We start from the raw sequence: 15,811 nt of genomic DNA on the forward strand, positions 1-15,811 counted from the left end.
TCGTCTAGGATTTGTTTAAATAAAAAAAGGGGGAGAATGCGGGAGAAGTATGTGTGCTTTTGTTGAGACCAGAAGTAAATCTTTACGTTGCGAATAGTGAGTGCACCTTCGACAATTACAAAGGTGATGTACTCGTTTTATTTATCTCTACGTCTATTGCATCCCTCTAATAATGATATTATCGTGTTCGATTATTTGCCAATTTAACTTTATTCTCGTACAGCATTGATTATTGCCATTTATAACACATCCCAGATACAAATTGCAGTTTTAATTATACTGGTCCTACTGGGAGTTACTGACCGATTTACGTGTTTTATTTATATTTAGATACTGTATGTTCCCTTAGGGGCGATACCCAATACAAGTATGCAGAACTACATTTTAATTTATAATTGAATTTATTGCAGCACATTTCGCTTTTGTTTATCTGATTATGTTACTGTGTATTTACAGGGTGCCTCGTCTGAGGGCGAGTGACGTAAGTTAGGTGGTTGATTGTTACATATTGCACTTGACATTGTGAATTAATTACTTGATACCAATGTTTGCCACGACATGTTCCTTTGTATTGTTGTAATGTGATAGTACATAAAGTTATGCTCCTACTATTTATTTGAACCGGGTGATTATGATTATTAATATTGGGCGGGGTGACTTGTTTCGAATATGTACTGTGCTATATTTGATATCGATATAATAATCTCGATTTGACGTAGCAGAGGCTGGTTAAAGTTCAGAACTGACATACGCAGAGATTATGTTTTGTGTACTGTTTTTTTGTGTCTTCGAGGGGAGCCATCTTGCCAATATTACTAATCAATTCGTTTAGTCGATTCCTCACATGTAGTGACCGAATATTGGTTTTGTGTCAGTCTTTGTTATGCCAGTGCAAATATGTCAACTGTCAACGCCTACATAAATTGTGTACATTTTGTTTATAATTATGTATGCGTGCGAGTTTGCCGTTGGTTACTCTGTTATTTATGTTATGTCATGATTTGTCTTTTGATCGGTTATTGTCAGTACTCATGGTAGAGAGCCTGGAGTTCGGTCATTTATAACCCGGCATTTTAAGACTAGAGGGTTGGACTGGCCCTAGAGATGTATGAATGAAAGAGTTGGGGTCCCGCTAGTCGTACATGGGGCTGCCGGCTAAGCCCGGCCTCACTTGCGCAGGGATTCGCTAAAAGCGTGCGGCGTGTTCTCGTTGTGACCTTATGGTTGTGTTAAACAACTATCCTTCCTATGTGAAAGGCTCTTCTGAGAGGCCAACTCCTAGCGATTTCATACAACGTTGACATGTCATGACCAGAGCAACTAAAGACTGCTCGGTGTGGGATTTGAACTGGCCATCCAATATCCAAACCTATTATTTATGCATTTATTGTAATGTTTTAATGATTGTTTTTGTTATGTGTGTGTAATATTTATTCTTTAGGAATTCCAGTGGAGCCTGGGATTCGACATTGTATTGATGTGCTTGACAACATGCATTTATGCCATTACCAACAACTAATGTTACTATAAAGTTCAATATTAATTTGTTGGCTGGGTTTTTTCTTGGTCAGTTCTTTTTTCCCAGCCTATTTTTATATTTGTACTCGATGAACTACCATTTTCTAAATTTAATCTTGCAATGCAAATTATTTGGATTAAATCTCCGTTTTTCAAGCATGTACTTGTTTTATTTGTAATCCTTACTTGATCCTCACTCCGACAGGTAACACATATCTTGTAGCAACTCTTAAAAACACAACGTAGTAAGTGGTCCTATTATTCGGTTATTCAAGGTAGGTAGCTTTATCTAGACGATCACGTGCCATGGGGTTCAGTTAGTTTGGGAGGGAAAGTTTTGAATTTAAATCTTGAGTTGCGCAGTCTCTCGGGACTGGCCTGGGTACATCACAAACGCTTTAACACTTAATTGCCGCAGGGCTTCCACTAACTTTTGCTCTCTTAAGTCGCTATTGATTGGGTATTCATTTTCGTAATTGCACGCTTAGCATACGACCTACACGCTATTGCCCCATTTAACTTTTCACTTCGTTATTGTTGCCGCGTAGAAAATCCGTAACGGCCCCAACGAAACAGGAAGGCTCGTTTTCGCCGGTAGGGCTTCGATAGTTTCCGTCGTGCCTTTTACCAATGTCGAACTTCTATTTTTATCTAATCTATAACCCGTAGAAAAACCGAAAAGGAACCGACGCAATTCTCGCAATTCGCTTGTAGTATCTTAAAGTCGCCCTTTGTTGTAATCATTGAACCTACTATTCTTCCTTGTCCTTGTCATTCTTTTAGCCCAATATAGAGTGCCTTTTCTTTTAACTTTTCAACACGTAATGTTCCTTTAAAACTAAAGCTCTCCTTTAAAAAAATCATAAATTCCTATTCCTGGGGTTGAAAGAACATTAACACCATACCTTAACAACCCGCGCAATGCTACGACCGAACATCCTATATGCTTTATTACCATCTTCTGCCGGCAAGGATTAAAAATTGTTAAGACGGTGGATTGTAAAAAATCTGCAAAGTGATACGCATCTCGATGCTTCAATTACCCGTTCAAGTACGTTGTGCACGATCTAAAACATTTTGGTATGAACAATTAAACCCTTATAAATACTTGCTTAATTTACAGTTCGAGTTATATTTCACATCATCGAGTGACCAAATTGCGCGTTATTCAATTGCTTAATTGAGTTTGTTTACAAGGGGGCGATAATTATCAATGGACTGAACGTGTCTCTTAGGGCACATAAAATTAATGTTTCAACAATAGTCCCGCCTAAAATTGACGCGAGTGAAAGGTACACAAATTGTAATCGATAAAAGCGGAATAAAAACAAGCTACCCTTCACTTTAACGTTGTTGAGCATGTTTTATAGAGTCAATAATGAAAAAAGTTTTTTCAGTAAAAATTATGAATCCGCTATGCTTTTCATTTTGATATACCGTCTATTAAAATACTCTCAAGAACTTAGCCTACGCGCACGGAGCAGAGTAATCCAGGTACTTATTTGAAATTAACAACGACCCACTCGAAACCAAGACGATCGTTTGATTTAAGATGAATCAATTGTTGTTGACATATGGCCTATCCTAAAGTAATACATTTTTAGTTTAGAACCAATAACGTTCAATCACTTTCTAATCTTCCTGAAAACATTTGCGGTCTATCGATTTGTGAACAGCAAATTGTGGAGGCAGTGGCGTAGTTCTTATTGTGTTGTAATAAATGCCCAACGGTATGCGGGGGTGTGTTTAAACTTTTTGACGGAGTAAATGATTTTTGATTACAGTTGGAGATACAACTCGTTAGTAACACACAAATTCAAATGCGAATATCATTTGTCTAAAGCAACGCCCACGAAAGCCATTTAAGCGTAATGGGCTATCGCGTAAAATTTAACGTTTAAGAAATTAGTGACAAATGTGCTTCAATTATTCAAAGTAATTAGGAAATTAAATATAAACTACATTTTATTACGACCGGCCCAATATTAAAATCTAACCCAATAACAGCCAAAAAACAAAGGTGTAGGTTTTGATACGGTTATTTACCTAAACCTCATATTCCTTATACTAACTAAAAGCTACTGATAGTGTGAACTAGAAAATAAGTACCCCAAGATTGTGAAAAGTACTATTTAAACTTTCACGTTAAATAAATGAACCAATTAAATCGCTAGCTACGAGGACGGTTTTAAAATTGTTTGTCTAGTCACAAGTGGTTGGGCCATCAGTAGATCGAACAACGACTATCGAGCGTAATTGCAGAATTTTGACGTAAATAATCTGTGCGGCTCTGCAATGCGATTCCGTTTTTGCAATAACTTTTGAGCGGTTATAAAGAATTTATTTTATTATTTATTATTTTATTTATTTTAGGATTGTAGCAAGTGATAAAAAACCTAGCGATCGACGGCAAAAGAGACCATGATTAATGATTAGGCCGTTGCGCTATAAATACGTGGTCCAGAAAGCTCACAAAGCGCAGTTCATTATTGCAAAGTGTGCCAATTATAACTGTCCACGCAATAATGTTTTTCCCTCATGCGAGTTCGCTTTCGAATTATAACATAGTGCGTATTCGTGATATTTTAATTACAGTGTTCGTGCAGCTTAAATAAATTGGTTATAAAATTGTTTGTGATGTGTTAACTTTAAATCAGGGTTCAATTAATTTTATTGATATTTAGCTAACAGAATCGCTTTAATAATTGTTCCTTACAGCTACCAGAAGAGTAATGGTCATTTTTACTTGAAAGTCTGAGACCACTTACTTCTTTACACAGCCAGTTACTGCTTAATGTGGTTGACAATAAAAAAGTCAAATAAATTGTTAACCTACATTAAGTCAAAGCTTTTCGTTTCCCATATACACCAAGAAAACAGACCCTTTTTTTCGAATACGATTTAATTTACATTATTGGAATAATATATGGGTTCCTTCTACGGTACCCCTAAAATACCAACTGAATATTTACAGTACCTTCCAATTTTTTCGATCCTTACCAGATTGAATCCTTGGAACATGAATCGTATTCATTGGTATAATTATGCAAAATTTTTATATAAAGTTGAATTGCTTTACGTTTTCGTCTCCGGTTTCACCAGGTGTAGTATTAACACGTAGCTTTTTACAAGAGTGCTCGGCACGTTTAGATTATTATGAGGCTTCAACCATCACCCAAAATATTACTCTGCACTTTGCACTTGAAAATTCCTTGATTGTTCAGTGAGAATTATCTCACCCTGCAAAATTTAACAATCGCCAGATTTTGACTTATGATACTAGAACGCCTGTAATTGGTGGGTCTAAACGAATAAAATGAGCTAATTATTAAAAATGGCCGATTTCATTAATAAGGCGCCATTTTATGGCGGGAAAGAATTAGAAACGCAAGTAGGGATGCGTCAGGGAGCAAGAAAGTAAACCCCTAAATCGCATCTAAAAAGCGGCGAAGGACCTCGGTGTGATCATACGGGGTCATTGCATCTGACCCATTTTCAATAAGCATGTTCGCGGACAGACGGAAATCATCGACTTCCCTATAAATCTTGCCGCTTAATAAAGGGGATTCTTCTACTAACCATCGAGATAGAAGCTGCCTACGTTTCTTGGCTCTCAAATAGTGTAAAAACATCAAATTCTAACACGCGAATCGCGGTTCTACGTGTACCGGGAAATTAAGGTCATTAGAAGATTTTCCACGTGGATTACGTGAACATTGGGCTTACGCAAGAAAATAGGTAGTGCTCTGTTAGTTTGATCCACTGGAGAACAAATAAACTTATCGCAAAAATCTCACGTATAGAAACGTCTTTGGCTCTTGTGGTTGTTTGTCCGGAAGCGGTCGTAGGTAACCTCTGGAAACCGATATGTTCTCAGAGTTTCTTGAATAGTGCTGACTCGAATTGTCGTCCTTCCACTATTGGTAGGAACTGATGTGACTGCAGGTCGATTATGACTTTTGCTACTTGGCATTTTCGACATTGCCTTGTCCACTGATTGCAGTCCTTTCTCATACCAGGTCATAAGTATGATCTGTGGCTCTGATCCCTGGATGTGACAATTAGTCGAAAGCTTGTTCCCTGAGCCCTTTCGGTAGGAAGGGTCCTAAGTTGTCGAGAGTGATGTCACACAAGGTGAGCTTTTGTGCGTTTTCGAATTGTACGAGGGCAAGGTGAAAAGTTCTCGGTCTGACAAAGAAGGACTGTGATTTTCTGTTTAAGAAAAATTTATTTTTCTACATAATCTCCCTTTACTTCAACACACTTAGTCCAGCGTTTTCCATCAGTATTCCTTCCCGGAAGTGATAGTCTGGAAGGCTGTTAAAATATTCATTTACCTTAACTTCTTCATTGGACGCGAAGCGCTTTCCAGAAACGAATCTCTTTAACTGTGGGAAGAGATGGAAGTCTGAGGGTGTAAAATCAGTTGAATAGGGGGGATGGCCAAGCAAATCGTACCTCAAATCCCGCAGTTTTCCCATTGCCAACACACATTTGTGAGCAGGTGCGTTATCCTGATGACAAATTATTTTTTCTTCTTTAAACCGGGCCTCTTCTCACAAATGTTGACATCCAGCTGGTCAAGAAGGTCGGAGTAATATTATCCTGTAATTGTTCTGCCTTTTTCAAGGTAATCAGTTAACAGGATCCCTTTGGCATCCCAAAACACACTGGGCATGACTTTTCCAGCAGATGCGATCGACTTCGCTTTCTTTGGCGCTGAACCACCGGCTTCCACCCACTGCTTCGACTACTGCTTGCTTTCTGTCGTGTCCATAGTGTCAAATCTTCACACAAAATCGGTCGGGTTCTTTTTAAATCGCTCCGAACATTGGTGCGAATCACAGCTGGGCAGTATTCGATTTTGTAAATATTTTTTAGTAGTCAAATACTTTAAAGTATTAAAATACTTTGTAATTAAATACTTTTATGGAAGCAGTATTTGTATTTTTAACTCAAATACTTTCACAAATATTTAGTATTCGAATACTTCGCAAGGTATTTGAATACTTTGAGAAGTATTCGAATACTTCGCATAGTATTTGTCCTTTTTTTTTACCAAAAATCGACTACTCCAAAATTTCTCGGGAAAACACTTTTTCTTATTAATTTTGGTGCGTATTTCTTATTAATTTTGGTGCGTAGAATCCAAAACAATTCGTACTTTTTCGATTAGACTTCTCAATCAAAAGTTATAGACTAGAAACCAATTTCAAAAGAAAATTCAAAGGGCTGTAACTTTTGAACTAGTATCCCAATCTTGGAACTGTTTAAAATTATGGATTCTACAGGCCACTTTCTATAAGAAAATGTTTTTTCCGGGTCGATCTGAGACAATTTTTCTTCAGGCTTCAAAAAAAGGCAGTGTATAACCTTCCTTTTTTACCAAAAATCGAATACACCAAAATTTCTCGGGAAAACACTTTTTCTTATTAATTTTGGTGCGTAGAATCCAAAACAATTCGTACTTTTTCGATCAGACTCCTCAATCAAAAGTTATAGACTAGAAACCAATTTCGAAAGAAAATTCAAAGGGCTGTAACTTTTGAACTAGTATCCCAATCTTGGAACTGTTTGAAATTATGGATTCTACAGGCCACATTCTATTAGAAATTTTTTTTCCGGGTCGATCTGAGAGAATTTTTTTTCAGGCCTCAAAAAAAGGCAGTGTATAACCTTCTTTTTTTACCAAAAATTGACTACATCAAAATTTCTCGGGAAAACACTTTTTTTTATTAATTTTGGAGCGTAGAATCCAAAACAATTCTTACTTTTTTTTTTGGTCAGACTTCTCAATCAAAAGTTATATACTAGAAACCAATTTCGAAAGAAAATTCAAAGGGCTGTAACTTTTGAACTAGTCGCCCAATCTTGGAACAGTTTGAAATTATGGATTCTACAGTGCACATTCTATAAGAAAATTTTTTTTCCGGGTTTATCTAGTATAAGTACTATTTTAAATTTTTAATGTATTTGAGTGACAAGTATTTGAATACTTTTTACTGTATCTAGTATTCGGTTGTGCTGGACGTAAAAGTATTTAATATTCAAATACCTTTGATTTGTGTTAAGTATTTACAATTTAGTATTCAAATACTTTTTGAAAGTATTCTACCCAGCTCTGGTGCGAATGTCGGTTGAGCAACTGCTTTTGATCCGCATTCAGCCAATGCGGCACCCACCTTGCGCAGAGCTTGACATTGAAGGATCAGAGTTCCCGTAAACTTTTGTCAACTTTGGGTGAATTTGCGTGGGGGTTAGCCCATCCAAAACGAAGAATTATGACCGCACGATTTCTAGTATCCATTTTAACAAATCAAAAACTCGTTTACACACACTACTTGAGCGAACAAGATGAAACTTGTTATACGAACTAATGACATGCGCGCGCAGATACGAAACGTCAACTTTCGCCGATTGGAGCGCCATCTTTCGGTAAGGTCGAGAACTTTTCAAACACAGGCAATTAACATGAGAAAAACGTTGCCTGCAGACCGCTGCTTCCCATGTCAAGTCAGAGGGCTCACAATGACACCAATCAAAAGAAGATTCCCCCCCCCCCTCCATCCAATGATACACGAACCAGCTCATCCCCAGGTGTACCTCTCACCATTTTATCAAAGATCTATCGGTGATGTACCTACAATCGTCGTGAGGTGTTTTTCAAGTCGTGTATCGACTCGACTGGCTTGGAAGTTTTCCGACTTCTCCTTCCAGAGTGGTTGACAGTTTCTGGCTTCGTTCGCGAATTTGTAGTGGTGTATCGTACTGTCTCTTTCTGTTGAACGGCGAGGATTGCCTGAACGTTGTGTGGAAGTTGCGTTGCCCAAATGGACCGAAGAAAATCCTCAGGTACGGACGATACGGCTAGGCCTTGGCGATGGCGTAGAAATTGCGAAGGTTTCCTATCTGTTTGATTGTCTATTCGTGGGTGGCGCTCAACTTTTTTATTAGTTCAGTTTTCAATGTTCCGTATTTATCCTCTTCGGGTGGCTTGGTAACAACACCTCCCGTATTTGACCTCCAGTAATTGTTTATATGGAATAAATATTAATATACGCGTAGTCGCGGAATTCTTCAGGTCAAGCAGACTTCTAAGGAGATGATAAATAAGGACTACTCCACGGCGGGGCTGGTGATCGTCGCCGCAACTTCTTGCAGTGCGACCTTCTGTGATATCGAAGGTACTTCAGCGCATTTTTGTGTTGTAAATCAGTTTTCTATTAGCTAGTTTTGACTCCGCCATCGCAATTCGAGCTCTATAAAGCTTTTGGGCGCCCAAAGTCGACTACCCCTCGAAGACGCGCGCTTGGCAAAATGTGGTTAATTTCGCCCGTAGGAAAAAAAAACATAATTCTGTTACGCAGGAGCTGTGCGCGACACCAATTTGAAAACAATCGAACCAAAATTGTAGACGGAGATAGGAAAACACTGAAAAATCACCACGCTAGTATTACGCGCATAGATGTCGCCGACCCCACATAATATAGCCGTCTCTAAAGTTGTAGGTAGGTACGTGTGCACTTCTCGTCTTTTTACATGCGTTCTTCTACGGGCCCGCATTTGCTACCAGCCAGCCAGCCGGCCAAAGTGAGGTTAAAAGCTACTTTTTTCCACATAAATTTGCAAAAATGCGCTAAAAATAATAACAGTTTTCATTAATTGAACAAATTTTGGTATCAGGGCAACCCCCTATAAACGAAAACCTTTGATAAGGTGCCTTTCTCTTGACATCCAGTGATTTGTAGGCAGTTAAACTTTTCTGACAGGGCTCAGAATTTATCCCTTTGGATTTGTTACATTAAACTTTGCGAGTGAGAACACGTTAGGTAACAGTTCCAAAAGCACAAAGTTTCCGTGGTAGCAATCGCGAATGTATTGGAAGATAACAGAAACAGTTTTGAAGTAAAGGCTGGTGATTGAATAAAACTAGCGGTTTTTTTTTCTGGAAAGACGAATCGCACGGAAGCTGCCACTAATCCGGAAGATTGCTTGTTACAAATACGGTTAATAATGTTTCAGCTGACGGGCAAATAAAAAACCTAAGGGGTGTGCGGAAAATTTATAGTTCTGTCTCGGAGAAAACCGTTGATCGAATGCTAAACTTAGAGTTCGTAACCGAGCCGAGGGAAAGTTGGCGTAATTTTCTGTTTTCATAATTTAATAGCCGTCGTCGGCTATAATTAATCTAATAATGTATAAATCACGCTTACCTTCTCCGTCGATTTTAAAATTGTCTGTGTGCGAGGCAGTAGGTAACTGTTAGTAGTAATAAAGGGAATTATGAATAAATATTTGCACAATTTGCTTAATCTTTTTATCCCCCATCACCTACTTTATTTGCATACTTTAATAGCTTAAATTAAATTAAGATGTTCTACTTTAGGCTACCTCTACAGACTGGGGATTTTGCTAATTGCTTTCACTCTTTACATAATCAACAATTTATTACCCACGTATAAGTAAAGAGACGGATGACGGGTTCCAAGTACAGTTCTGGACATTTAAATGTTTGAAAATTTATTGACACAGTTTTACAGAATTCCTTTTGTTCTCGGCAATGAAATCCAAAAAGGATCCGTTCCTAATATAGAAGTGATGTTGGGGGTGGATGAATGCGAACGTGCAAAGCGCTCGCTCAATATTGCGGGTCTAAAAAAATCCCTCTTTTATTCGGTTTATCTGAATGGAACGCACATAAATTAAGCTAACTTTTTAATTATATAACTGAATTCAAAATGAGAACACTTCCCAAAAATTATTACGTATTACGTAAATAACATTACTCTTTATAAACCTCAACCTAATTTAAAACTTTTGAAATTTATTTCAATACCTACATTACCTACCCCATTTTACGTTCAAACAAGTTTCAGTCTTTTGACGCCAATGTTATTTAGCGAATTTAGTGGAATGAGAAACTGCGAAAATTACTTTATGTAGACCAACACAGGGAATTAATACAGAAACATTCGATTACTGTCTGATGGGATATTTTTCGTATTAACTAATAAAATGAACGCAACCGGATTGGCCCATTCCTGTGAACGATTATGACTAGCCGATTCAGGAATGAGTTCAGTCTTCGCTATACACTTCCACACAGATTTTGGAAAGGAACCATCCAGCGTAATACTAGGAGTCTGTGGGGAAACGAATTTTCGTCAGGAAAACAAGATTCAATGTCCTTTATAGAGAGTCCTTAGGGCTGAACGTTTTCACTGATAACGTCACACCCAGTTCAAACTCCTTTTTCCTGCACCTATCAAAATGCAAAATGCGCCGACTAAGAAACCCTAGAAGAAACCTAATTTTAACCAGCCTTTGCTGTTAGCGATCCGAAAAAAACTTCTAGTTCCATTTTTTTATTTGAAAAGCGGGCCTTCGACTCGAAAATGTTCCTTCTCCTATATTTTACCACTTTTTCGACGAAAGTTTTTCTTCGTCGCAAGTTTTTACCCGATGTTAAACTGATAATCCGCATTGATTTCCCTTACGTTCCGGTTCTGGAGTTACAACCGCAAATCTTCACAAATACATGAAGATATTTCTCGCAACCCCGCAAAAATGTCGTTCGCGAATCAATTTTTGTCACACACTTTGGTCGCTCTTGAAATTAAACTTGAAAATCTACTTGAAATAAACCAAGAATAATGATTAGCGTACCCAAATTAATACGTGCTCGCTCGCCAAAAATCAGCTCTTCCGCTTCTCTCGCCCGTTAGATGTTCTGAAACGGGACCCATTTTCCGAACGCAACAACCTCGACTAGCATACCATTTTAAAAGAATAGTAAACCTGTACTTTTTCCAAGTGCTCGATTTTAAACACAACGGAACGAAACCCTTAGGTTGGGAGAGATCGTTGCAACGGCGCTGCGCTCACCTTCCCCAATACGTTTCTTGTTATCACTTGTTATCTATCGCCAGATATACTTTTTTATGTTCGCTATGAACCGGTATAAGCGTAAATTTTCCGCTTAAAGCATAAAGAAAAATAAAGCATCTGTAAAGGTTTGTATAGGCCTGAAGACTCTAATGGATAAATAGTTTGTTTCAAATCCCGCTACACACTTTTTCATGTCTTTTTCGCAGTAATCATTTGTCTTTCCTCACGCATGCCCCTAACCGCTCTCCTTATGTAATTCTTCACAGAGGTGGTGTTTCTTCAATTTTCAATTTTGTGTCCTCGTTTAAATGAAAGTTTGTATCCGAGCGTATCATTTTTTATACAAATTCAAAAAAGTCACTTTATCTTAATTATAGCATCTTCTAAAATCGATGGTTTCCCTAACGGTACGGCGCTTCTTGAAACGATGGCGTTTAAAGCTGGATAACATAGAAACAACAAATTTTGAATATTCCTCGTACGATTACTTTTTGTTGTATGGAAACGATCGGTCAATGAACTTTTTATTTATATCGACTGCATTCAAACTAGCTTTCTGCTTTCCAAATACGGGTTATTATTAAAGCACTTAAAAGGTATAATGCTGAACTCTGAAACTGGTTAATTTTCTTTTCGAATTCGAATTTTTTAAAAATCGAAAAGCTGGTTCAATATTGTGAGTTTGTATGAAACGCACATAAATTAATCTAACTTTTTAATTATATGACTGAATTCAAAATGAGAACACTCCCAAATTCGTATCAAATAACAAAATGGACGCCACCGAAATAAGTGCAGTTTTTAATCGTAGGCTCCTTTTCGCCAGGCTGGGAACCCATTCCTGTGAACTATGATAGCCTAGCAAATCTAGGAATCTTCGCTAAAAACTTGCAGAAAAATGTGCGGCGAAGGTTAAGAGTTATAGAAAAACCGACATCTTAATCAGCGACCTGTCTCAGTTTGGCAGCCGGTCTTGCATTCTCGAATGATTCTTACAATTATTTTGTTTATTTTATTGTAAAGTTTGATTTATGTTTTAAAAAATTAAGTTTATTATTGTAAAATTTATCTCCGGTCGTTTTCGATAAGGGTGCTTATCGCTCCGTAAGCTAATTAATTTCAACATAAGCAAGTGTATTTTTGGGGGTAACAAAACTAAATCATTAGCAAAACCGGGTTTCGGAAGGTATATTCTTATTATGCATTATGCGGACACAAGCCTGTTGAGGGCCCAGAACAAGAGAGGGATAATAAATAAATAAATCAATGGCGTACCGAGAAATATTTGCTCGGAACCGATATGAAGGCAAGGTCGTCTCTGCGCGAAAAAATGCAACTGCACGCAGTATCAAATTAAAGTGGGATAGAATTAGAAGTTCCACGGATGGCCTCTAACGGCAAAGAACTACGGTAACAACAAATCGATTATAGAAATACCCCTACCATCGGGTACACGGTAGACATTGTCGTGGTGGTAGGACTTAGTAAGTCACATTTTTCTTTGGCGAAGCTAAGTATCCCAGACGGGTGATTGTTAGACTCCATGACTTTAACCTATAAAGTGTGAGTGGTGCTACCCGATTCCAGTAAATCATTCACATGCTTCAGGAAGTAGAGAATAGTTCTCGACGATCACTCGTTAAACGTAATATAAGAAACTATATTGACATGATTAGTACATTTTCACGTACATCTCCTCGATTTTACTGTTTGTGCTAATTTCCGCGGTTTCAATTTTAGCGCGGACGATCTGTACTCTACGGTCGTTGCACGTCATACGTCTCCTTTCACTTCCATTATTGCTCAGCTACACCACGCAACAAACGAAATTGGACGGTTTGTCTCAAACCGCAAGGCTTCGATAACTTCCGCAGCGCGCCTCTCAATGAAATTGTGAGATAGAGGCATCTTCGGACAATAGCGTGATATTTTTCTGGAAATTGTGATGACATCAATAACAAAAGTATTGTTGTGGAAATTCTTACGGACGTTTTGTTTGGTTTCGACCGCAATAACGAGTAAACGCAAGTCCGATGATATAGGTTGAAATGGTTGTATCAGAATTATTTATGTAAGGAATTTAATTTTGTATAATTAATTGCTTTGTTTAATTTGTTTATTTTACTGTAAAGTTATTTTGTGTGGAACATCTGGAAATTATTTGCGTAGTTATTGTAAAAGTTTATCTCCGGTCTGCCATAAGAACTGTTATCGCTGCGTACGTTAATTAAATTTCGAGCTAAGGACGCATTATTAGGTAAAGGAAGAAGGCAGAAAGTATATCGAAAGGGAAAAGGTTCTAAATAAGCGAACAAAACACTCACCATTTGTAAATTACACCAGGGGCTCTAGTGTTCATCTGAATCGCCGATTATGGTAACAAACCCAATGGATCGTCGATGAAGGGCAAACATTTTGAAGTGACAAGCTTACCTTTAGATGCTGAAAACTGCCACTTTGTGGTGTTAACGCTACTTGTGGGAGGTGGCTGCCCCCAGAAAGACGAAAAGCGGTAACTCGCCGCCTTGGTTCAGATCCTCTAGGTACCGTTCCATATATTCTTGCTAACTCTTCAAATGCTCTATTTCGTTCAGCCACATCGTGTACTCGTAGCACGGGTGCTTTGTGAACAACTCGCCCATATATTGGACGGCCTCGGTAGCGTCCTCCGATCCGCATTCTGAAAACCGTCATAGATTGAAATAGCAATGTGCACATAATTAGACAGATCGATCAAATGTCTTTTACCAATACTTTTCAACCTACGCGAAATGAATAGTAAATGAAACGGCCTAACAGTCTAAATCGTAAAAGCTTCACTCATTTTTATATCCCACCAATAAAATAGGATGTTTCTCACTAAGTGATGAGAGATGCGTATAAATCAAGATGTCGTGTCACTTTGAATGGTGTTAGATTGAGAATCCCTTTTTGTCAGTTTTGGAGCTTACGAGCAAAAAGCGAAAGAATATGGGAAATGACGAACCACCAGAAAGCACACCACCAAATAATCGTATCAACAGTTTAATAAAATACGATTCTAAATAAGGTTGGGATACAGATCCACATATTCTTTTAAGTTATGCAAATCTAATTATAATGTTCAACGCAAATTAGCCATAGGATGTCAGGCGTTTAAAACCACAGAAAGTAAATGTAATAAAACTATCAAAAAGCATAAAAGGGGCACTAACTCTTACTGTTTATACCAATCCTTCATAGTCTAGAGAATGACACGACATTCCACAGCAAGAAAAGTAATTAACTTTGATGACAGGTTGCGTCAATTGTCTTATATACATTCCGCTGTGCTAGGCTTAGTGTTTAATATGAAAGGAAATGCAAACTTGGATTATACCTTATTCCTTTCTAACGCCGTTAGTGCCGTGTTGTATTTCTTAAATCTGTTCATTGATTTTTATGCTACAGAAATTTATGGATCCATACTGAAAGTCAAGGTGAGTTCAGTTACTCGCAAATTATTGTTTTTATAAAGATTTCAAAACAAGATTACTTTTATTATTGCGACGTATTCGCTTTAACTGAATTTTCAGATAGCAGGCATACACGATGTAAAGAAACTTTTGAATAGAAATATTGGCCATTTATAATTTGCGTGTGACCAAGGCTGAATGAATGAATAAAAGTTTATATAAACATAGGTCCGCAAACACTACCGATCTACCGAATGTCAAAATTTTAAGATTTTTAAGTTTTTTCTTTATTTTCTTTCATTCCAGTGCGTATCCGCGAACTTTACCAGTTGGATCAATTAATACACCGAAGCGAGTTAATTGAACGTATTAGTTTATTACACTGATGTGTAATCAGACAAAATAAAGCCTATTGTGAAAATACGTACGTTTTAGTAGCATAAATAAACGACACAGGACAAACTAATTAAGCGTGCCAGTATATTTTCCTTATCGTAAAGAGTAGCTATTTCACTGCTAGTGAAATAAAAAGAGGACTGACCGGTGTACTTTGCTTTCGTAATACTAAAGTTGTTCTAAACATCTGTTCGAAAAATAAATATATCGTTCGAAAAATCTACATCCATAAAACCATGGATTCGCCTGAGAATTTAATGCAGTATCATTTCCCGACGAGACGTTCTGATTCCAACAAGATCTTGCACGAATCTGATCCGATAATTGACTTCCATGCTGTTCGTCCATCCAAAGATTCAGTTGTTAGCGATTATTAAGAATTTAAAAAAAATGTGCTATTGTTTGCCTTTTGTCCGTCGTTTTGCCTGTCCATTCGTCCGGACCCACTTCTGCGATTTTAAACTACTTTTAGGGGACTGGTCCTAGAATTCTTAATTTTTTTGCAATTCATAGCCCTGAAGGTGTGCCAGACGGCTATCAAATTTGGTCGCTGTCTCAAGATCCCCCCCCCCCAC

General features: G+C 37.8%; 1 protein-coding gene across 3 annotated transcripts in view; it reads right to left on the reverse strand.

Annotated features, from left to right (window-relative positions):
- LOC116167291 overlaps positions 1-15,811 on the reverse strand; it is a 62,701-nt gene that overhangs the window by 20,284 nt on the left and 26,606 nt on the right. For all 3 annotated transcript variants that reach the window (XM_031482618.1, XM_031482616.1, XM_031482615.1), the window contains exon 3: positions 13,840-14,086. In XM_031482618.1, the coding sequence (XP_031338478.1) occupies positions 13,840-14,086 (247 nt within the window). The remainder of the gene's footprint in view (positions 1-13,839; positions 14,087-15,811) is intronic.

The sequence above is a fragment of the Photinus pyralis genome, unplaced genomic scaffold (genome assembly GCF_008802855.1).
Source record: "Photinus pyralis isolate 1611_PpyrPB1 unplaced genomic scaffold, Ppyr1.3 Ppyr1.4_LG3b, whole genome shotgun sequence".
Lineage (NCBI taxonomy): Eukaryota > Metazoa > Arthropoda > Insecta > Coleoptera > Lampyridae > Photinus > Photinus pyralis.